The following is a 24880-nucleotide window of genomic DNA, read 5'->3' on the forward strand; positions in this document are numbered from 1 at the left end:
CAGAAGCTGAGTAGATTGGTTTAAGATGGTAATTTTCCGTCTGCACTCTTGATATCTACGAAATATGGGCGGTACTGAACTGTTTCTGACAGAGATTCAGCACTGGAGGTGGGAATGTGTGAAAAAACAGAACAAAATACACATGCGCACACCCTTCCCTCTCATATAAAGAAATTAGCTACCCACTTATGTGCAGGGAGGAATTTGGTTCTCATGAATGAAGCAAGGTTAGCACTGGAGAGTGATGTTTTCCATTTCTGTGCAGAGCAGCTCCAGAGCTGATGCTGGAAACAAGCAAGCTGTCTTGCGTTGTTTGCCTAAAATACATCGATTTAGCTCTGGAGAGATCACTTGTAGGTGAATTCTGTCTCCTTTCCTATCATCTCCTCTCTGGAAATGCCAGTAAGGAGCTACCATTGATGTCTACCAGTCTGACCTGAACCTATCCCAGGATTTCATCTCTTAGGGACCACCCAGCAGCCACGGTGACAAACAGCTGTGGTTGCATCTAGACCAGTTGAGCTTCCCAGCTGAGACAGGTGCTGGTGGAGCTCTAGGCTGTGTGGGTGCCTTGGTCCAGGATCCTCAGAGCTGTTGCTGTGAAAAACTTCATTGGCACTGCATGACATTTTCCAGATCCCTTTCATTTACCACTCAGCCCTGGACACACTTCCCTGCTGATTTCAGAAACTGACTTCTCCCCTTCTTCTTACCTTTTATCCTGGAAAGCTCTTTCTCACTGTGATGCTTAACATTCCCAGACCTTCCTCAAAAATCCTCTTCTCATAACAACACTCCCTAAATCAAGTTTTCTTTATATCAGGTTTTGTACAGTTGTGTGCTCTTGGTGCTAGTAGGCTTTCCCTCCCTTTGGCAGAAGGCTACAGCCAACCTCTCCGTTTCCCAGCATGGGTGTGCACTACAGCAAAGATAATATTTCTGACTACAGCATTGCCTCTCCACCATGGGATGCTTTTCTGCCTCCTGCCACTGAGATTTTGGCTCAGGGAATAAACCATTGCATAACTTGCAGTGGACCCCCAGACACCCAAGAATCACATGAAATTGCAGAAACACTGATCTGGAAGACAACAGAAAAATGAAAATGAGCACTGTGTAACCAAGAAGTCTCTCCTTTCCTTGAAAGAACTAAGGAACTGCTGACTGCAGAGAATGCTGTATCTTTGCCACAAAGTTTGGGGACATCAGGACTTCAGAAAATGGCCAGAGAGTTGAGATGAGATTGAAGGAAGGGACATTTTGATAGTTCTGCTGGCAAAAGTTCTGAAACAAGCCATCAGGACACAATAGGTGGAAAACAGAGCAGCAAATGTTGTGTGGGGGTGGGTAGGAGAAAGCTCTGGCAGAAAGGCTGGATGACCTGGTGAAGTAGGTAGAACAGGATCAGACAGTGCAAGCAGTAAAACCAAAGGAGACCAATTTTTAATTTTAATTGATTGTAACATACATTTGCAAGTAATCTGAAAGGCAGAGGAAATATCTATAGGACCAATTTTTAATAAGCACATTTATGTGAAAAACAAAATAATTCTGAATAATTAAATATCAGCATCTTGGCATCATTCCTTCCAATGTTTCTGAAGTGGTTGTCTGTTTATAAGTGGGCATGACAGCAGTCCCTATTATGAAACGTGCCTCATTCTTCCCAGTATAAGATCCTTGTTTGATTTGCTTTTAATTTTGCCCAACTTTGTGTGTTTGTGCAGAAATTTTTTGAGCCAATCATCTGTCTCAGGCTGATATTTTTTTCAGTCAAAGCTACTTTGTGATTTCCCAAAATAAGGTTAGAAGGGCAAGATATGTTGTTTGGCAGGTATAATTCCTTGTTATAACTTCTTGGTAGTGGCATCAACCACTCAGGAAAAAGAGATGTCAGAACCTGGCCCATGCAAAATGAGCAGTTTCTGCAGCTTTTAGAGACAAACACCAGGGAGAGAAAAGAAAAGAAGCTTAAAGCTCCAGGGAACAGCTACAAGCATTCCCAGCTGCAATTCTGGCTCTGAGAGTTCAATGGGAAGGTCCTAGTGCTGTCATTACAAAACCTTACATGTGACTGGGAATGCTGTACTTTAGTTACAGATACTCCATTTTCCATCCCCATAAAAAACAGACCATTTTGCCATCTTTCAGCATAGCCTGTGCACACATGGTAAGCCTGAAATAGCTGACAATTTAACCATTAAAACTCCTGGAAGTTTTGTCTCATATCTAGTGCTTCACAGCTCATAATGTGACCAGAATGTTTGCACTTTTTTACCCTGGGGAAACTGAGCACATTGGATGTTTTTCTGGAATGGCTGCTCCTGGCTGATCTAGAGCCAAGTAGAAGGATGCAGGGCAGTGAGCAGCTCTCCTTGTGCTTTCAGTGACTGTCTTCCACACCTCCACTTCCTACCATGCTCAGGCAGTTTTGGAAGTTGTCTCCTCAAACACAGAACAGATAAAGTCAGGATCAAAGAAAGAGGGATATAAGTGGACTAAATCACAGTGGGAAATAACAGTGGGAGATGTGAGATTTAAACAGTGGCAGTTTGAGAGCTGATTTGCTGTACATAAGAATTGTCCATGGGAGGGTAGGATGGGGAAGGGGATTTCAATCTTAGTGACAGAAGTGTAACAAGGTCAGCCTGGAAGTGAGACTTGGTCTCTCATTTGTGATAGTCATTAAATAGTGAAAAGGCTTTCCAGTAGCAGAGGTGGACTTAAAACTCACTTGAGATCTTCCAGATGAGATTTGATATTGTTCAGCCGGATGGGTTCTAGGATGTGTCCCAGGAACTGGAGTAAAATCTCTGAATGAAGATGAAGGTGCAGTCTGGAAGGTGGTGATGTTCTCCTCAGTTCTACGTGTCCATTCACTTCTTTCAGGAGCTGTGGGGCAAACAGGATATCCTGCACGGTCCTGCCCAGACTCCCTAGTACTAGCAGCACTTCACTGAGAGTGATGATAAACAGATCTTATGCCTCAAGATTTCAGCTGGTTGCCTGGAGAGGCGATGGAGGACTTCCTTTCCCCAGTACCTATCTGGCTAGATGCATTCACAAGAAAACACTTCTTCACTGTGAGAGTGTTTGAACATTGGAACAGGTTGCCCAGAGAGGCTATGGAGTCTCCATCATTAGAGATATTCAGAATCTGACTGGACATGGTCCTAGGCAGTCTGCTCTAGCTGACCCTGCATGAGCAGGGGTTTGAACCAGATGATCTCCAGAGGTCCCTTCCAACCCCAACTCTTCTGTGATTCTGTGATTCTTGGCTTTGTAAGAGGATTGTTTCATTCAGTTTGGCTCCTCCATTTGAATCATCAGAGACTGGCCACAACGGCAAGACAGTACTGCTTAGAGAAGACTCTGAAGCAGGGGGACAGAAACTTCTTCTTAGGCTACCATTGTCCAGTTCAGGTGTATAGAGTTAAACAGATTGGGGTTGGAAAGGAGAGGACATTCCACCAACCCCTGTTAGGTGACACATCCGCTTGCCACACCTCAGGTGTCTCATTAGTGATTCTTGAAAGGGCTTCAGTTATCTGGTGTCTTGTATGTTCTGCTTCTCTTCTGAGGACTGGTGTCCCTTAGTCTTTCTAAAGTGCAGACATCAACTAGAGTTATCTTGTGTGAGGCTTAATGGTCTGTAATAAACAACAGGTTAGATGAGGTGACCTGATGATCCCTTCTGGCCTAAAATGTGAAATGTTTTAAAAGTTATAACTCTGCTGAGGAGCCACATGGGTACCAGTGTGTAACACATGACTGTATGCACATAAATTCAGTGTGTCTTCTGAAAACGTAGGGTGTGGTACCCAACAGGCAAGGTGAACATAGCTCTGAGGTGGCAATCCATTCCTGCTCAGGAAATGCCAGAAATAAAGCTTCTCATGCAATATTTGGTTGGATAATAGGCTCAGTGGAGCAGAACTTGTTGTTTCATGTTAAATCTTGAGATTCAAAATGCTTTTGGGCCATGCTAGAGGGGAGTAAATACACATACCTAAACATCTCTGGGAGGCTCCCAGGGAACAGTCCAGGGGGTGACATCCAACAGTGAGCCCACCCAGCTGGATTGTAGAGTGTGTAAGATACAATCAGACATATACCCAGGTGGATTTTTACTCCAGTGGCTGAATGACTTGACTCCAACCATCAAGTTGATGTTCACTTACACCAGGAATACACTACCAATAGCTCTGCCAAGTCCTGAAGTGTCAAATGTTTCCAAGCAGCTCTTAAAACAATCTTGGCGCTGCAACAGAAACAGAGTCCTTTGATGCCTGGGACTTCCAGCGTGGTGGGACAAGGCCTAGGTGTGTTTCTAGGTTAGTTGTCTGTGACTGACCGAATGCTGAACACCTGCAACATCAGCTTGAGTCAGAGTTACCAGTGCTAAGCACTCCATAAAGTAAGCCTTAGATACTTACAGTGTGGAAGATAAGTAACCCAAGTTATTAAAGCAATTGTATGTTCAAGTAGTCCTCAAAAAAGAGTGTAAGCAGAGCAATATGTTGCCCCAGCAATTCAGACTTTCCTTTCTTGATTACAAAAGGAAAGCACAATAAACTCCTTTTTAATCTCTTGGTTGTCTTCTCTTGCTCTTTAGCAGTGTCTAGCATTCATCACGTCAATACAGAAATATATAATTATTTTAGAATTAATTAAATCTACTGACCTGCTCTTGACAGTCACAATAAATCTGTGCAGAACATAGAGCTAGCCAAGACGAGAGGCTGTGGACTCTTAAATATGTCCTTACATTACAGATATTATCTTCATAAAAATAGTCTTTGGTCATAGCTTTTTGTTTTGACAGTACAGATCAACAGACTTCATGGCTGATATATTGATTGTAGGGCGCCAGTCTTACTGATCTAATAAAATAACACAGCACAAGGAAAAAAGGAGAGCTTTCTTCTTGGCAACTCAGTGTGAAAGCTTTCCAGAATATTGCTTTGCATAGAATAAAAATGGCTTTGGGACAATGACTAATTATATTAAAAGGCTGTGCTTTTAAATTATTTATGTACTGTAGTGTTTACCCTAGTATTATTAAAACCACCACGTATACTTCTACAAATAAGATTTTGGTTCAGATGAATGTGACAGTCCCTCTGTGGGTGATATACTGTACCAAGAGTTGCTACTTTAATGTAACGAATAGCTTAACACACGTTAACAGATGCATTACTCGTGGAGCACTGCTGCAGAAGGAGATGCAGATGAAAGTAATTTACCTCTGGTCCATTTAGACAGAGCAGATTACGCAACAACAATAAATGTAGGAGCATCCTGCAAAGCATTGTTTGAAATGAGGATTTATCAAACTGAGGATTTAAATCCTCTTTGGATCCAGACAGTGCTAACCAGAAACTTCTTTTGTTTGTGCAGCAATTGCTGAGCATACAGGAAGAATTAAATAACAAAAAATCCGAACTGGAGCAAGCCAAGGAAGAGCAAACACATACACAAGCAATGCTTAAAGTCCTGCAGGAACAGGTGAGTGGTTTTGGTAGGAAAAAAAGGCTGGCTTAGGTGTGCTGAGGAGGACTCAAGGCATCACCTCCAAAACCCATAGGAGTCTGACCACTGACTATGCTGTGAGTAAGACATAACCCTAGGAGGCCTGTGTCTCTGCCCTGATTAACATTTGTGGATGCAGCTGTGGGTAACGTAGAGTTTAAGAAAATAGAGTGGAAAAGGACCCTTATTTTGCACTATCCAATATTGAATTTCACGTATTGAATATTGTGTTCCTCCATATAGATATCAGTGAAGAGTGTTTTCTCTCTGGAGACAAATAAATGTTGGGAGAGTTAAATATACCAGAAAAGTAAAAATATTTTAAACAAATCAGGTATTTCCTTTAAGACTATTATTGAAGAAAAAGAGCTTAGAATGTCCTGTGTTATTCATGCAGATGCAAATATACAAAAACTTTATTATGACGATATTAGAAAAATATTTCATCAATGCACTTATTTAACCAGTGAGGAACAAGTGTCTGTAACTCAGATTATTTTATTTTAGATTTCTTTGATACTGAGGTGCTCTGTGATGTTGAGAATGTATGTGATAGTGTTGTCTTAAAAGCAGAGTAAAATGGGTAGTTTCACACCAAAAAGGAAATCTGCAAATCTGCAAATGAACTATCATATTGTGTGTAATCACTGTGTGTACAAATAAATACTGTCTATAAAACACATGGTGTTGACACACCAGAATCACAAAGTCACACACATGCTGCATAAGCACAGTCTCTGCTTTGAGACCTTATTTTGATCTTTTCTTTGTAAACTTTGAGCTAAAATATTTAGTGACTTGGTTAAGTATCTGCAGTTTCCAGACTGTGGGATCTGAATTGCTTGGATGACAAAGATTCAAAGTGTTGATGGTTCTTATGTTAAAGATTTTTCAGCATTAATTTCTGAATGTGTCTGAAAATAGATGTATACATTTGATATACATATTGGGAAAAGCAATTACATTTATTTCAGGTTTTTTTAATGCTCATTATGAAAGCTGTGACATCATTCCACTCCTAACCCTTGTCATTGAGTATATCTAGTGACAAATATATTCTAGCAACTAATAATTTAGATTTTGGAAAAAATAAAACTTTTATTTTCAAACACATATTCTTAGCACTTATGTTTACAAAGATAACCTTCTAAATGAGAAATGATGCAACACTGTGTTATACAAAGTGCCATGAGGAATAATGGATTTGGCAACAACAGAATGTATATAAACATGCAATCTGCTAGATTTCTTCAGTTAATGTCACCTCATTCACTTTTTTACATAGTATTCAAGGTACAGTATTACAAAATACTTTAAAAAAAGAAATAATTAAATTGTGTGAAATTATGTTATATCTTGATAGAAATTAATATGCTGCAAAGACCCATAAGAAGATCTTGCAATAACAGCCCCAGTAGGGACCACCAGGGCAGACTTTTGAATCTCTGCAGACTCTTACTAATTGCGAATCAAATGTGCGCTCACGCTAGGCAGACAGACAAAACAGTAGCTGGAAGAAAAGCACAATGATCTGCATTTCTCTCGAGAATTAACTTTGAAACACGCCTAAGGCTGAGACTGTAAGTAGCCAGAATTCCTAAGCAGTGCTACGCAGCTAGTGTGCCTCTCTAGCAACCCTGAACCATTTCCAAAACCTTCTGGAATAGCAAAAGCCCTCGCAGTAATGACCCCCACTTGCCAATGCTCACAGCTTTCCTTTACAAGCACCACAGCTCATCTGTATGTTTTATCCACGCTGGGTATTGAAAATCATATGGCAGAGTCAAGTGAATATGAACATTTCTTGTGAAAATAAATAGCAGTGGGCTCCCGCCTTGATTGTATTACTCCCGTTTGCAATACGTTTGCTAAAATGTGCCATTTCATCTCAAATTGAGAGAGGGATCATAGCTTGCTGCGCCGCAGGCATGTTTACACAGGGAGGTGCAGCTGTGTTTGAGCGCGCCTGCTCCCAGCCATGAGCTGGCTCACCAGTAGCTTGCTCCAATCCCATTGCTCTCACCCAGATCTATCCAGGCACAGAGGTCCTGCTGGGGAAGGTCCTATTTGCTCATGCACCATGTTGCACTACTACAGCAAAGAGGTTTCTAGCTCAGATCTGGCCCGCGGCCACCAGCTCTGGTTGTCAGAGGAGTTCATGCCTGCTGGCATGAACCAACCCCAGGTTGCAACCAACCCCACTGCTGCAAAGAAATGGAGCTCCCTAGTGCAGGATTTTGGTCTGGTGGCTGTGCGTTTTCTCTAATCTCTTGTGTCTCCAAAGAACACATCCCAGCAAAATGATGTATCAGGGACTTCTAATTCCTTAACCCTTCTCCTTTCCTTTCAGGTAGGCCCTTGGTTGTTACTGGCATTAGTTCAGTGTGTTGCCTCAGCATGCTCTCTGCTGGTAATATCACACTCACTACTGACCTGCGATGGAGCCTGCCTTGGGGGTAAGACAAGTCCTGTTTTTCCAATATTGTATGTTTTTTGAGATTTCTATTCCTATATTTCATTATTTAGGACATGAGAAAAGAGTGTAATTTCAACTTAAATGAAACAATATTGGAAAAAGAGGGACTTTTACCCCATTAGTTGTGGGAATGCAGCTGGACATTTTATCCCCACGAGTTTTCCACCATTATCTCCATGGGTTCACCTCCACCTCCTACTGCATTGGTTCCAGTGCAGATGTGGACACTAGCACCTTCTTGCCTGAGCTCTGCCATCCATTTCAGAGCATGGCTGGCAAAAAGATGGAAGGTCTCTAGCACCCTGTCTGCATTAGAACTAGATTAACACTACCTGCATTGGGGGAGCAGCGCCAGAGCAGTGATGCTGGGAGAAGGTAGTGGGGTGAAAGTCCAGCAGACCAATGTAGGCTAGAGGCTGAGTCCAGGCTCCAGCCAAACACACGTGAGGCTGACGGGGGAGCGGTATGTGTCACCAGCAGAATGCATGTGGAGCATTGCCCAAGAAGCCAGCAATCACCAAGGAGTGACTGTATTTTATGAACCTGATAAAGGAAAGGTGAAAGGTAAGTAATGAACAGAACTCCTGGAGCCCTCGGAACGTGGTGTTAACATGCAGAGCAGCTTTACATACACAAGCCTGCTCTCCTGACCTCGTATTCAGATGAGTAACCCAGCTGAACTCAACAGGACTGCTCCTGTGAGGTGAATTTGTTTAATGAAGAACTGGAAGAATTGGGAAACAGCTCTTTGGGTGATGCCACAATGCAGGAATACCTAACTTTGGTGCTCGGCTTTAAGTAGCCTTCTCAGCTTGTTCCTACTGGCCATCCTCACAGTGTGGTGGTTTTGCAGGCAAGGTTATTTTTCAGTGCAGGAAAAAAACACATAACATTCATTGGAAATGCATCACACTGCTTTAAATTGTAGCCTTTTCAAGGGTATTGAAAGATGAGCATCAGTGAATTGAACTGGGACAGCTGATGAGTTTGCAGTCCACAGCTATCATTTGTACTGCTTTCTCAGAGATTGTCCCTCCACTTCCCTCTCCATAAGGACTGATTTAACTGCTTGTGCAGCAGTTTCTGAACTGGTGCAGTTTACAGCCCTGCATATTAAAGTATACAGAGATCATGCCCCACATACCTTAATCCTCAGCTTGGAAACTGAGAATTTAGTGATTCACAACCAGTTTAGCTGTTGCTGTCACATAGCAAAAAGATGATGGAGGTAAGCTAGCCAGCTCTCCCAGAGTAATCAGCCAGTGCTTCTGAGTCAGACACCTAATCTAAACATAATAGCGCTCATATACTCCTCAATTTTAGGATTGTTGTTGTTCAGTATTACAGCTCTATCATCAACAGTTAAATCAATCCTAGCTTCTTTGGCAAAAACAGATGGAAACCAAGGAATACAGAAGAAAGTTCTGTTTATTATTCCCCATCACTCCCACCTCAGATATCTGCTCTGAATTACGTTAGCATAAACACATGGTTCTTCAGAAATTCACCTAAAGGGTAAATAGTTCTGTATGCTTCATTTAAGTGCACAAACCTCCACGGTTTACCAGCTTGTGACAGCTGCAGTGTCCCCTCCTTTCTGTGTTTGCTCAATCACAGGATGGATGAGTGCATATTTCCATGTGGCTGAAGACATGAGCTAGGACATTTCTTGAGTCTCTTGATAGTGATCTCTTACAATCCCCCAAGAAGTAATCCTGAATTTCCCCACAAAAGCTAATTCAGAGTGAAAAAAAGGTTTGGTTCAGATCATGGATCTGAAATTGACAGTCTTCTCAGTTCCTTCTACCAGTTAAGCAAAAAAGATATTCTTTCCTTCACCTCCTTTTCCATCATACCCAGGAGCCATGACAGTTATTTAGATGCTTCCCCAGGAAGGAAATATACAGTAGCACTCTGGCATCTTAAACAGCTCAAAATATATCATTCACAAGTAATCATTAGCAAAACAGTATTTAGCTAGTGGCAACTTGCAAATATTGCAAAGTTTAAATTAATAGCAGCAAGAATAGGAAATGAAATCATTTATTATTCTTGAGAGCCAATTCTGCACACTTTTTGTGCCTTGAAACTACTTTCTAATCTTATTATTTCAAAAATAATGACCCAGTCTTATTATTTCCCTTTTTTTTGCCAACCTATCAAGCCTTAAGTATGTTGGTTTCAAAATAGTTTGAACAAAAACTCGTTAGAATTATATGCTCCATCTGTTTTTCTCATTGGAAGTTTTATAAAATGCTCCTTCAAATAAATCGAAGATAACTATGTGAAATACTCAAGTAATGTACTTGTTTTGTTTTGTTTTGTTTTTTGCTTACTCTTTGCAGTTAAAAAGCGCCAAGGAATTAGCAGAAATCAATGGGCACGATGAATCTCAGGCAAATGTAGGTACAGCTATATATGTATAGATTTAGAGAGATATATGCATGCTTATGTTCTTGAATTTAATGTTTATGTCTTAGTGTTAAAGCTGATAGAATGGCTGAATGACTTGCACATGAGGTTTGAAATGTCTGGGTTTTCAGAAGCCACAGGTTCAGATCCCAGCAAACTTCATTTCGAGGTAGATAAATTGAGTTCCATGCAATTTACTTTGTGGGATTTATTTGGATGAGACTTCAACAACCAATGTCCTACTTGCTGTATGTGGGTGTTAAAGATACCATGGAAACGACTGCAAAAGAAATGCTTTGCTTTAGTGTCCTGTCCAGGATTACTCAGCCTGCAAAGTTACACCGTTTGTCTCTATGGCTGCCACCTTGCAGCTGAGCAAGTTTGGTTATAATTCAGTTCTGTGTGAAGTAATTCATATATGTGTATAATTTGGAAACAGTTCATTTGCACAAAAAGGGCTAAATTAATTCATTGAATTATTACTTTGTCCAAAATTTTTAAAGGACTTGTTAAGGTCATGTTTTGTAAAACCTGCTACCAATAAAAATGCTTCTATTATTCCTTTAATGATTGCAGTCAAAACAGCAATTTGGATAAGGCGAGAGAGAAAAAAGGAAAACTATCCTGCTGTGTTTGTAATCCAAACTATGCAGCTTTGCGCTTTGTCATAAGCATATAAAAATTAAAATTGCTTATATACAATGTCTTTGTCCTAGCTGAGAGAACTGGTAACAGCCTGAACACTAATATGTTTTAACATCGTTTTTAATCAACTTAAAGAGCTGTCTAATAGCACAGCTAGGAAAACAGTTTTATTTTAAACCTGAGTGGGACTCTCAAATTTAGAGAACTGCTTTGCAATGAGGAAATGTTATCCTCTCTTTTTTAATCCATTTTTGAGCCTCATTCATTTTGGTCTAACTCTGCAGTGAAGTCGATAGAACCTCATAGCTCTCAGCATTCAGACAGGAGATATTCAATATTGTCTGATAGCTACAACAAACCTGCAGCTGCAGTCTGTCTGCACAACATCTTGGCCCTTTGAAAGATTTTGTCTGCAAACCAAAAAAAAGGCATTAGTCTACCAATGATCTGCAAATTATCACATTTGGTACCTGAAAATCTCTTTGTAGAACAGCTGGTTGCAAGTTTCCTAAGGCAACTTAGAAACTTAAGACTTAGAAACTTTCTAAGGAAACTTGGAAAATTTGCTTCCTCTCCAAAAATGTGGATGAAACAATGTTTTGCAGGATAGAAATGTTTTAAAGGAGAACTATCTAAATTCTTCAACTTTTATCATTCTGACTCTTATGTAACAGAATAAAGCAGGAGGATCTAAAAGTTTGACTTTTATATAAAATAAAGGTCGAAATAGCATTATATAGAACATTTCAACAGTGTACAGAGAGAGTATTTCAGTAGGTCATTGGCATATATTTAGAGCAAAATATTTCAGAATCTTTTGTTAATTATAAATTTTTCAAAATGTAATGTTTTGTCCCAGTTTGCAATTGTAGGAAATGTTAAAATGCCTGAATTTTCCATAGGATTGAAATTCTATTTTCTGCCCCCCCTTTTTCATGAGCTCTTACCATGAAGATCTGATACCAAACTAGACTTCTAAGAAAAGAAGTCAATACATAAGCTAATGGTGAAGAAGGAAGCTAGACAGCTACAATTATCAAGTCACAGTTGCAGTCAGGTGTTCAACAATTATGCCATCAGGAAATCAGAGAAGTTACAGCAGCACAAATGGAAAGAGAAGACTAGTGGAAGAGAATGGATGTTAAAGCATTTGCTATGGTAGCGAACTTTGTATAAGGTGTTAAGGCACCTTTTAAACAATTGTCATTTATATCGAATATGTAGTGAGTCACCTTGCAGGTTGCCTCCACTCATCTGTTCTCAGCAGACTTCATGGTTCTTGCCCTTGGCCAGTGTGTAAATCTGGCATGATCAAAGAGAAAAAGCCTTGGTGGCTCCTACGTGGTTGTTAGTGAACTATGATGCATATAATGGGATTAGGACATATTTGTTACAGTTGACAGGTTGAATTCAGCAAATGAAATACCTTTACATGCAGAGCAATAGTGGGAGGTGTTGGTAAGGAAAAATGACAACGTATGTCTCTACACTGAACTCAATCTAATCTTCACATTATGGTATATTTAGATTACTTGCTCTGCAGAAAATCAGGATCCTAAAAAGGATGGTATGAAAGTTTAGGCACATTGCTTATACATAAGAAAGTCCATACTGTAATCTTAAAATGATTATTTGCAACAGTTATAAGGCTTTGTGCTGATGGCATTGGTCTGTACCATCTTTTACATTTAAAAAAATATTGTTTCTTAAAATAAAACCTGGAAGTATTTTTCATAGCAAAAGCAGATATAGATGAAAATATATACTTGGCCCTATCCTGGTGTGGCTTCTACATTTCCATTATTTCATACCATCCTGAAAAGAAAAGGTAGGAGCTGAGATACCTTTGGAAACAGAAAAACATCCCTCCTGAAATATGCCCAACCTTTAAAACATGCAGATCTTGAGTTTTTCTCTTGTTTTTGTCAGGAGAATTGAGCACATTTAATTACTACACTCCCTGCAATGATGGTTCACAGTCAAAGCTGGGAAAAAAATGTAGAAATTTTAGTGTATTGCAGGCACATCAGTTATTTCCAGGAAGAAAAACCATCTTACAAGGCTCTGTAAACAGTTGTAAGGGTGTTTCATAAGTGATTTGCCAGGTACATGTGGTAATATTTGTTACAGTTGTTGACATTTCCCAGGTATACTCTGTGTCAGGAAAGCCTAGATGTTAGGTTCATGTGCCCAAATCCTGGCCTGGTATTAACAGAGACTTCAACACCCAGCTCTGCCAGAGGTGCTGTCACTGCATGCTCATTTCCTTGAGCCCTGAGGTTAGGAAAAGATTGCTTCTTGTTTCTAATCTGTACCCTTTTAATTTCCTCTTCATTGCTGAATATAATGCTATTTCATTTACATCTCTGTCTTAACTGAAGAGAAAATAATGGCCAATATACAATACTAATTTCAGATATAATCCTTTTCCAGGATGTGCCCAGTCTCTTGGGACCTGATTAGTCCCACCTTGAAAAAAAAATCTTGCTTGGGAGGTGTGTTCGGGTAGAGAACATTTTACAGAGTAAAAAGGCAAATCACATGCTTTGTGATTCAGTATATAAATGCAGCTGATTCCTCTGTTGTTTCTGTAAATTCAGTGTCTTTCTGTGGAGCCTCTTGTGTAAAGGGTAACTCTGTGTTTTCATCAAAGACCTCCTTTTGCTCACTGCTAAGTTCAGCATACTTAGGACACTGCATGCAAATATTACCATATATGCATGCACATAGCCTTGGTGAATATTTTGGGAGTGAGAAAGTCAGCCTCCCCTAGTGTCCCTCTATTGTTGATGGAGAAGGAGGGATTTTGAACCCAAGCATTAATTTAGAAGTTCTCAGTGATCTTCTTCCAGTTTATCTCTCTGCCTTGACAGCTACCTGGCTTCTATAGATGGAAGACAGCGAATAACTCCTGCCCTTTGCATAAGTGCCATGAGATGGTAGTCAAGAGTATCATTCATCCAGGTTCAGACCAATGCAAGACACGGGTCATGGTCATCAAAGCTTTTTGAATGCCCAGAGTACATTTGCAAGATAAAATCCTGACTCTGTTGAAGCCAATAATTAAATTCCCATCAACTCTAATAAGCCAGGAGTTCACCAAGATATTTTTAGGGGTTACTTCATTATCACCAGGGCATAATACAATAAACACCTATGTTTCAGAGGGAGAAAGTGGTTTCACCCTGAGCTTTTTACCGTCTTTTTTTTCTGCTTGAGTTTCATTGTTTGAACAAAGTAATGAATTTGACCTCATTTGGCTGTCTCCCTCCAGTTAGCATCTCCAGCAGCCTGGACACAATATTTTGTGTTTTTTTTCTCCAGACATAGAATCAATAATATTAAGTAGGGATGCATTTTTCCATTTGAATGCTTGAAGCTATTATCAGAGCACTTCTCAAGTTCAACCGAGCATCTTACATTTGATGTTGATTCTTCCTTTAATTTTTCCCCTCCACTTCTGCTTTTCAAGCATTTACCAGAGGATCCCTGACTCTGAGGAGGAGTATACTCAGGGTGAAATATTTGAACCATTTCACTAAACTGCTCACTTTATGCAATGCTGAAAGCAATCTTACTTCTTACTACACCCTAGTCTTCTCTTTTCACATATTATCAGTTAAACACTGATGATCTTTACCAAAGACAAGTAAAGACAGCTCCTAAATAAGGCTCATTTTTGAGATCAGCCAGCCAAAGATTTAAACAATGAAACCCCTCCAGTTTTTGGAGAATTTTGTAATTCCATCAGGCTCATCAGGGCTCAATTCTTGTTCTTTACTACACAAACCTTTAATGGAAGCACCCAAGGGTACTTGCTGTGAAAATCCCATGCCAGTTTATGTGCTGGTACATATCTGCCAAAGGATGGGGCTGCTCCATGCTATTCATGTGACTGCCTCACACTGAGCCAGGAGAGAAAAAAGGGCTTTGAACACATGCAGAAAAGTGGAAGGCGGTAGAGATCAAGGCCTGCTTGAATTGTCCCAGTGGTTCAGGACTATGGGACAAAAGTTGGTCATTTTAATGATAAAGAATCCGAAGAAAGTGATTGCTGGCATTTTTGCTTTGCTTTTTGGTGAATGCAACAACCATTTCTTGGCTATCCGACTCTTTAAAAGGTTTACTCTTCAAAGAACAGCACAGGCTCCAGATACAAATGCACTCTACGTGCCTCATAAAGGACTTTGGGACAATTTGGGCCTAAGAGTTACAGGCCAGAAAAATTCTGTTCAGGACCTGCTTATGTCAGGAAATTGTTTCAGTTCCTTTTATATTTGAGCTTCGCAGCTGCCTAGGGTTTGGATGCTGTGAATCTCAGCCTCAACAGGCTGAAGCAAGTCAGTAAGTAGCTGTCTAGTCTTAGCTGAGATCCTCCATCCATGCAGGAGGCATTTCTGGAGCATGTTGGAGTGAGCGGGCACTGCAAAAACTGAAGTGATGACAGCTGGGTGCATTTAAGGAGGATGAGGAGAGGGTGCTGGCAGCCTTCCTGTACCCAAGAGCACAGGGGTTACAGCCCAACAGAGGGTGCAAGGAGTTCTGGTTTGTTTCTCTCCTCCTCCTGAGAAGGTTCAGAGACACATTTCGCCTCCCAAGAGAGTGGGCTGTGTCTTTTCTCCCACCCTTCTGTTGTAACCATTCCACTTTCAAAAACTGCATTTAGTCCACTAATTCAGTTAACAGATACAGTTAATTGTCTCAAGAGAACAAACAAGAGTGAATACAGCTATACAGTGCAGGGATGAGGATAGTTCCCTGAGGAAAGAGAGATCTGGATTTTGGTTCCTCATTGAAGGACTCTTTTGGTGTGTTACGTTGCTAAAAGAAGGTGCAAGGACTCTGTACCTTAACTGGAGAGAGATCCGAAGCCCCTAGCTGTCCCCAAGCATTACTGAAGGACTCAAATTACTGCCTGTACTTGGGTTCTTCTGCCTTGTTGGGGCCAGGGACCACATGGAGAGGAGTGGCCATGCCTCTTGCTGCTCCCCACTCTGCTTTCTCCATTCTGGGCCTTTATTTGGAGCCCTTCCATCACTCATTTCTTCTTGTTTCCCTCAATTTACGGCATGTGGAGTAGGATAAATTCAAGCAGCTATGACTGTTTGCAGATCAGCAGCTTTCCTATTTACCACTGCAGGAATGAGGAATGACTACCTCCTGAATTCAATACTGTGAAGGCTGAAAAATAGCAGGAGCTTAACTGGCTGTTTAAGACCATGATATCAAAAAGCGTGCTCACCCTTCTTACATACTAATAGATCAAGTCCCCCTTAAGTTCCTCCTTCACTGTCCCAACCTTGATTTGGTATGTTGGAGGATAGCAATACAGACTCATTAGCACAGTATAGACCTCTCTCCTGACACAATCACTGTCTCTACAGTTTCAGCTACAATCTAAACCCTACGGGGACGAAGTAACACAGCAGAATGAGATATATTCTGACATGGACTGTGTTACCTGAAGCACATTTGGGCTTCTCAATAACCCCTTTGTTTGTGTGGAGCAAGAAATCACACCACTTCCCTTGTCCCTAATTAAAAGTGTCACAGTGGCATAGTAACTTGGCTTTTTATTGAAGTGAATTCCTTTAATATGAGGGAGGAGAAAAGAGAACACTGAGACACAATGATAAACCCATTCAGCCACCCACTCACAGCAAATCACAAAAGTTTTTTGACTTTAGATTCACGCACTCCACAGGAAGACAGTTCTGCAATGCCCAGAGCTACCTGATATTTTAATAATATCTGACAATTATGTTCAGCCTTTCATTCCAAAGCATTTTCCTGAGTGCATATATATTGCACATGTATATAGGAGTCATCTCTAGTAAGGAATAACATTTGGTCTTATACTTACACACCTGTGTGCTTAACCCACACTGTGCACAAAGCCGATTGATTGGCTTGTTATCACAGCACTCGGGCTCCTTAGCAACTGCCCAAAGGACGGAGGCTGTCTCTGTTTCAGCTACAAGCCTATTACTGCAGTCCTGGGGTCACACACCACATTCACACACCTTCCAACCTGCTGAAGCCCTTCATGGAATATGGAGCAAAAAGTGACTGATGTGAGAAAGGAACTTAAATATCCCTGGGAGAAACTAATCTCAGAAGAGCTCATCACTCTAATCAAGATCCTATCCAGGAGAATGATAGCTCCAAAATGTTTGCTTCAAGTAGTTCTCATAAATGCATACAGGGAGATCCCTATGAATATGGAGGTTGCCCAAAGTTTTCAGGTACCTGAAATTGGTATCTTTCAAAGTCCAAATACTTGCTAAAAACTCATTCATCCTCATAAAACATTTAAGGGTTTTTTTGCTAATTATTTCCTTTTATTTTATCAAAGAAGTTTTAAAACAATTCTACACATCTCAGAAAGGAAAAGAATTGCCTTTTTTTTTTCTTTTTAACTTTTTTTTTACAAGTCCATTGCTGTAGAGGAGATAGCTGGAGTAATTTGTGCTAAAGAACTTTCAAAACGGCTTTCACGATTCCTTGTCTTAGGACACAAAGTATCCTCTTCCACAATGATTTCAGTAGGGTTGGAAGGCAGGCAATGCTCTCATTCAGCCAACCATTGGTTTGCTGCAATTTCCTAGCACAGAGTGTGCAAAATGACAATTACCTTTTCTTTTGAAAAACAACCACCTTCACATCACATAAAACATCTGTGTTAAGTCATTAGGAACCTACACATAAAACCAGCTTTAGAAAATGAAACAACCTAACCACAGTTTTAAAAATAAGCATGAAGTAACTTTCATATTAGTCATCCCTATTTTGCATATGTACATTCTCATAAATTGGATGTGCTCAAATACAATGAGAACAATATAAAAAGATAGTTTCAACGAGAAAAGCATTTTCACATTATTGCTAGTTGCCTAAACTCAGCAGGTGAAAGTTATAATAGTAAAAGCTTTGTAATGAAAAAGTTAAAAGTATCCCTTTGGCAAATGGATCGGAAAAATAGGATGTCAAGAGCACCATAATACAATTAATCTTCACTCCTGAAAACATCTCTATCATGTGGGATAAATCAGACAAACTAATCTTAGATGCATAGAGGTGTATTTTGAAGTGCTTCATTTGCAAGGTCTTATATTCGCTCTTACAATTTTTCTTCATCGTTGCTCCTATAATTTTACTGCTAGCTAATTTTTCAAGTCAGTTGTCAACTGTTTATTTGCTAATACCAGTGCACTCTTAAATTTACAGTCATGGTATGATTTTCTATATTAGTGTACCTTAAAAGTAATTGCAGTGTATTGTGGCTGACAAACTCAACAGTGGTTTCTTGCACAGCACAAAATAAGTTATCGAACAAGTTTAAGCTTGATCTGAGTGAAAGGGTGACACCTAGTCTGCTTGCTTTCTAATGATAAGCCAGTCACTAGCAAAAACTGTTATGATAATCACCAGTAGCATAATATATAGCAAATATATGCTTCTGTATCAATAGTTACATAGAAGAGGGATAGGGGTTCTCTGAGACCCTGGGGAAAAAACATTGAAAACCAAGGGTTGTTTTTTTTTTGACGATGAATTGTGTGACCTGCTGCTTGTCTAAAAGTATTATGAGCTGCCATGTGTTAGAGCTCTGGTTCTGTGCAGATGGTTGGAAGTTTCAGATGGTGTTGACTCATTCCTTATATACTTGATGTAACGATATAATTTGTTAGTCTAAACCAAGTTATCCTAGTGCCATAGAGTTCAAAAAACTTCTCTACACATAGACAGCATGTCGTCTGGCCTTCCTGCTCCAAATATGTGGCAAGACCACCTAACTTAATGTCAATCACTTTATTGAAATCAGTTCTTAGGATGTGGTGAACCAGGACTGTGTGCAATACAAGAATTCTAGGAAATAGTTCTTTTGCTAACATAGGACCAATTCATCTGCTAGGCTTTATTGCAGCAGCAAAAGCATTATATTTATCAAAGCTTATGAGCAATTTTCTAGTAATTAAAATATTTTTAGTGGAGTAGCCAGTAGAGAGTCTAAAATGGTTATCATATGACATTCTGAAAGAAGAGCTAACAGACATAATGTTCCTAGGAAATTTTGAGTTACTTTCAGAGTTCACCCTTCCAGATTGCCACACATCACATTACATTACAGTGCCATAATAGCCAGTGAAGGGGAATGAACTCCCTCAAAGGAAGACTCAGAGCCATTTGGGCCTGAACCAAGCATTAGCACTGTTAGGAGCTGCTGAATCTGTCAGCCCAATGATAGAGGTGAGGTGCCGCAGCTCCAAGCTCCCAGGTCCCACCAGTAGTGAGGCCGAGCACGTGTTCCCCATAGGCACACACACAAACACACATATCACATACATATAGATATACATGGTTGGCCACACAAATCAACACAAATGCACAACGCTCCTGTAAATATATACAGCACCAATGGCCTCATCCAGCCCCCTCTCTGCCTGATCAGGATGAAGGTCCATTAGTGGGAAATATACACATATATACAATGTGGATCCCTGCAGCAGCTGAGCTTAGACACTGTCTACCCAGTAGCTGTCCCTGGATCCTGGCTCTGCCCAGCCACTAGCCCCAGGGGACACACGAGCCCCCGTAGTCCTGTTCCAGTTGCTGGTGCTCAGATCCCCTTGCACACACCAACACATGCACAGACACATTAGCTGGGCATCCCGCCAGTATCTGGCCTCAGACACCCAGTCTACCCAGTAGCTTGTCTCTCACACACACACACACACACAGAGGTCTCTCAGTCCCAGGCCCCACAGTCTCCTCAGTCCCTGAATTGGATGCCCTGGTCCCTCCAGTAGCCAAGTCCCAGACCCTCTGGTCTCTCCAGTGAGCGGCCCGGATTATAATGGCCTCTTCAATGCCTGGCTCCCAAGCCTCTTATCTTATCTTATCTGAGCCTCTTATCCTACTCAGCAGCTCATCCAGCTTGATACTCACTAGTGATCACATGCTGACATGCATACGTATACAACATACACGCATTTCAGTATCTATGGTTGCTGACCCATCTGTTGAGACACACTGCTTATTGCACGATGGGGTCCCAGAACTGGGATGTTGCAGAGAAAATGCTGAAGCTTATCCAGCCCTTGGACTATTACGCCCTGTTGCTCATCCATATAGGCACCTGTGATGATGCCAAGGCAGATGGGGGCAAAGCAGGTGTGCCTACAGAGCTTCAGTGGCAAAACTGAAGGACATGGTATTTTCAGGTGGTATTTTCATTTGATTGTAGAAAAAGGGCAAAAGTCTTCAGGAGGAGTGAATGCATTCTGCAAGTTAACAGCTGGCTGAATGGCTGGTGTCAAAGGCAGAGCTTTGGCTTTTATCACCAGGGGTCCCTCTTTGAGAAATGAGGACTGCTAAGTGGGAGATGGGATCCATTTAGTGAAGTGGGGTAAAAGCAGGTTTGTGAGCAGGTTTCCCAGCTTAGTGAGGAAGGCTTAAAGCTAGGTTGGTCTAGGGAGGATTGTAACAGCTTACATGTTAAAATGGATCAGGGCGGTGAGAGCAAGAGACTCCTTGGGAAGGACAGAACAGGTCACACAGAGGCCCACCTCAGGTGCCCACACACAAATGCACACAACCTGGGAAACAAACAGGAGGGTCTGGAGCCCCACGTGCTGATGCAGAGTCATGACACTGTTAGGATAACTGGGACCTGTGGGGCAGTGTCTGTGCCTGGAGGTCTGCAATGCGTTGGTCCAGGCTTTTTATGAAAGACAGGAAGAGAAAAAGAGAAAAGCTTCTACCTGATTCTTACATAAAGAAGTTGTTGAATGTATGGAGCTCTTCTGTGGGATGGACAACAGGCTGGCTGAGAGCTGGTGGTTCAGGATCAGAGGACAGCCTTACTTCATGCCCTAGGAAAGTGATAGAGCAAGACCTCTTGGGAGCTTTTGGGGGGCACATGAAGGAGAAGGTGATTGGGAGTAGCCAACATGGATTTGCCAAGGGCCTTGACCCACCTGATCAGCCTTCTCTGATGAAACAACTAGCTCTGTGGCTGAGAGAAAGCAGTGGATTGCAGTCTACCTTGACTTTAGCAAGGTTTCTGACGTGGTCTCCCACAGTATCTTTGTATCCAAGCTGCGATGTTACAGTCTAGCTAGGTGGATTCTTAAATGAGTGTACAACTGGCTGAATCAACAGGCTCAAAGGATGGTGGTTAATTGTTCATACTCTGTCTGGAGGCTGGTTATAAATTAAGTTCATTGTGGGTCTATTTCATGACCTATCCCATTTAGCATCTTATCAGTGACATGGAAGAGGAGACGGAGTGCACCCACATGACAGGGGGGGCCAACAGGAACCTCATGAAATTCATCTAGGACAAATGCAGAGCCCTGCACCAGCAAAGGAAGAAAGCCTGCGAAGATACCAGCTGGGGACTGCTGGGGCAGGAAGCAGCTCTGCTGAAAGGGAGCTGGGGGACTGCAAGAACATGACTTAGTAGTGTGCCCAGGAGCAAAGGCAGCAAACAACCTCCTGGACTCTATTAACAGGAGGACATCCAGCAGGTTGAGAGACTGGATTATCCCCCTCTCCTTGGCACTCATTAGACCACATCTAGGTACTGCATTTGGGACCCCCAGTACAGGAAAGACATTGACAAACCGGAGCAGGTTCAACAGAGGACCATCATGATAGCACTTTCCCTGTGTGGAGAGGTTGAGGGAGCTGGGCTTGTTCAGCCTGAAGAAGGGACAGCTTTGGGGAGACCTCATGGCAACCTGCCTATCAAGAAGATGGAGGCAGGTTCTGAACAGTGGTGGCTGGTAGGAGGATGAGAGATAACAAGATAGGCTCAGACTGGATATAAGGAAAAACTTATTCAGGATGCCAGTCCAGCAGTGAAAAAGGTTGCCAGAAAAGTTGTGCAGTCTTCATCCTTGAAGGTTTTCAAGACCCAACTGGGTAAATCCCTAAGCAAGCTGGTCTGACCCCACAGCTGATCCTGCTCTGAGCATGAGGTTGGACTAGCAACCTCCTGAGGTCCCTGCCAACCTGAGTGACTTTTTGTGATTCTGTGATGATCCAAGTCATGATTGCTGTCTGCGAGCGTGCTCTTGCATTGCCTCATTTGCATGGAAATTTGATTTAAGTTAAATTTAAATAAGTTCCTCCATTGTGGTTTAACTCAAGTTGAGTTGAATAACTTTGTATTCACCGTGAGATAAGAATATACACAAGGACAGCAGCCCATTCTCAGCTGACAAGCATCTTAAGCTGTCAAAACTTGAACCTGTAGCTCAGCCTTATGTGTCTCCATAAATTTAAGAGGCTTGACTTGATGTACAATAAAACTATTGCAAAGTTCCAATTCACTTAATTGGAAATCAAATTAGACCCCATTCAGCTTAAAACAGCAAGACTAAATTTTCAGATGTGGGTATGAAATACATTTAACCAAAGACCAGCAAAATAAACACAGCTATGCCAGACTTAAAGAGATCTCCATGTAAAACAAACAAACAAACAAAAAAAACCATACTATCTTCATGTTATAGGCCAGTTTCTACTCATGTTTGCAGTGTATTTACCAAACTTGCATGGCTGTCAATAAGCAGAATCTGGGCAACCACCTCTAAAATCTAAGCCTGATTTCTGCATACTCAGAGAAAGTACATGTCTGTCTTTCAAGAACTTAAGGATTGAGGATTTGGTATCGTGTGTGTATAGTTCTTTCCTCTATCAAAACCTTAAAATTACCTTTTCTTTTCAAGCTTACAGAATCTCTCTGGCCTGCTGTTAATAGCCTGTAAGCTTCTTGCTTATGTTTTTAGATATATAGTTTTTCTCCTCCTACTCATCTCTGTCAGAAATCCCCTGGCTGGTAAGAAAGTGTGGTGTATTCTTTACATCCGAAAACATTCAACAGTTGCTTTGTCATGTGCCTGCTGTGTCCAACATCTAGTCGTTCCTTCCTGCTGCTGTTTTAATTACATCAGATAATTGGTGTTGTACATACAGCACAAACGTCAAAATGTTCTGTAAACCCTTTCAAACTCTGGTAGTTTTTTTTTCTTTACTTAATCCTTCACAAAGTATACTATTCTTACCCATTTGTTACACAGTCCTGCAGAATCTCAGTACCACAACAAAAGGAACAAGGTCTTTGAAAATGATCTGTAAGCAGTCATCATCCTCCCTAAGTTTAAAGGTAATTATCAAACATTTGGATTATCCAGATAGTTGAGGGAGTATTTCAGCTCTTTGGATATTTATCATTTGCATCCTGATCACATGCCAAGTGTCCTCAATGTCACATTCAATGACTCCCATATTCTGACTTTCAAGTGGAGTCCTGAACAACAGGTGAAGTGGAACTGCACTCTTGCAGGAGTAGTTTCCAGGTAGTAGTTTCCAGGTTCAAGCCCTGCTCAGCTCTTGGTTAGTGATTATGGGGAATGACAAGTCCTCACTTCCCCCATTTTCAGGGATGCTGGCTAGCAGATGCTTTCAGGATCACAGAAGTGTTTGAGCTAAGAAGCATTTCTGCCAAAGAGGGGAGCCCTGGGCAAGAGCCCATTTTTTATGCTATCTGCCCCTTTTGCACTGGTGCAAGACTGGCTTATGTGTGATGGCTGGCATGAGAACATTGTAGGCAATGTCATACTTTCCCATAAAAGAAACTGATGAAGGACTGAAAGACCCAAGTCATCCAACAGAAACATCCAGGGCTTTCCAATCTGCTAAAGTCTTGGACCACAGAAGTAGCCTCCTGTTCTCACTCTACCTAGAACAATTCTGTGTAGAGACTCATGACATATCTTCTGCTCTTCAGGACTTTTGTGTCCTCCTCCAGCAATGCAGCTCTCTCAGGAGTCATGCTTTCATTCACTGCATCTACAGTGTGGGACCCAACTGCTCTGTGGTGGACCGTCAAGACCAGGTACTTTTTTGAGCACACCATATTGTTCCACCTTACCATGCCTCTGTATTTGCTTCCAGAAGAAGCCAGGGTACATGAGAGGATGATGCAAACCCAACTTCTTTCCCAGCTTATATCCAGGACAGGGCTAGGGTATAGATCCATGTGTGGGAACTGCCATGCACAACCATCCACAGTGTAAACACAGCCATCAGCTCTGTGTCAGCCTTAGTGTCTGAAGTCTGCCTGTGGAAATGAATAGTCCATGTGAAAAAATCATTATTGTACTGTTCTCTCTTTACCCAGCAAGGACTCCTGAAACTTTGCCAGAAAGACTCTCCTTCTGTTGGTCTTCCCCTCCCCAGTTCAAAGGCAGGGAGCCCCAAATCAAAGTGCTGACCCCAAGGGGTACTGCAGAATCATAGGGATTGTCAGGCCCATGAGGGAAATTCGTGTCTTTTTATCAGTGGTTAAAGAATGAAAGTGCTCATTTATAGGGAAAAGCTCCAAGCTGGCAATGGCAAGAGCACACAGAACAGTTGCATCCACGCTGAGCAGCTCTGGAGCTGTCATCATCAAGTCAAGCCTCCATATTCTCTGATAGCTGACGTAATTTGTGAATAATTAGTAAAGCCAGGTCCCTAATGGTCTCCAGGTGTGATTTAACCTAGATTAAGCCTTCCATATACTGTTTTTAGTTCTTGCAAGGTCATTTCACTTCTAATGAATACTGGTTTTGCACATGCTCAGCTGTGCTCTTGTCCTTTAATGAGGTAACTGACAGATGGTAGCAAAATATTCCTTTATTAAGAAACCTGTTAAAGGAGACTGCTTAAGGCCTCAGAAAATAGCATTTGCCAAATAGAGGATGGTCTCCAGGAAAAAAAAGAAATACTGTAATGCAGTATATCTTAAGTAATTTTCCTCAG

The 24880-nt window shown here is 41.4% G+C and overlaps 1 protein-coding gene across 9 annotated transcripts in view; it reads left to right on the plus strand.

Annotated features, from left to right (window-relative positions):
- Nucleotides 1–24880, plus strand: part of ENOX1 (ecto-NOX disulfide-thiol exchanger 1) — a 367098-nt gene that overhangs the window by 331544 nt on the left and 10674 nt on the right. For all 9 annotated transcript variants that reach the window (XM_067292384.1, XM_067292410.1, XM_067292413.1 and 6 more), the window contains 2 exons: nucleotides 5401–5508; nucleotides 10354–10410. In XM_067292384.1, coding sequence (XP_067148485.1) covers nucleotides 5401–5508; nucleotides 10354–10410 — 165 coding nt within the window. The remainder of the gene's footprint in view (nucleotides 1–5400; nucleotides 5509–10353; nucleotides 10411–24880) is intronic.

This window comes from Apteryx mantelli, chromosome 1 (genome assembly GCF_036417845.1).
Source record: "Apteryx mantelli isolate bAptMan1 chromosome 1, bAptMan1.hap1, whole genome shotgun sequence".
Classification (NCBI taxonomy): domain Eukaryota; kingdom Metazoa; phylum Chordata; class Aves; order Apterygiformes; family Apterygidae; genus Apteryx; species Apteryx mantelli.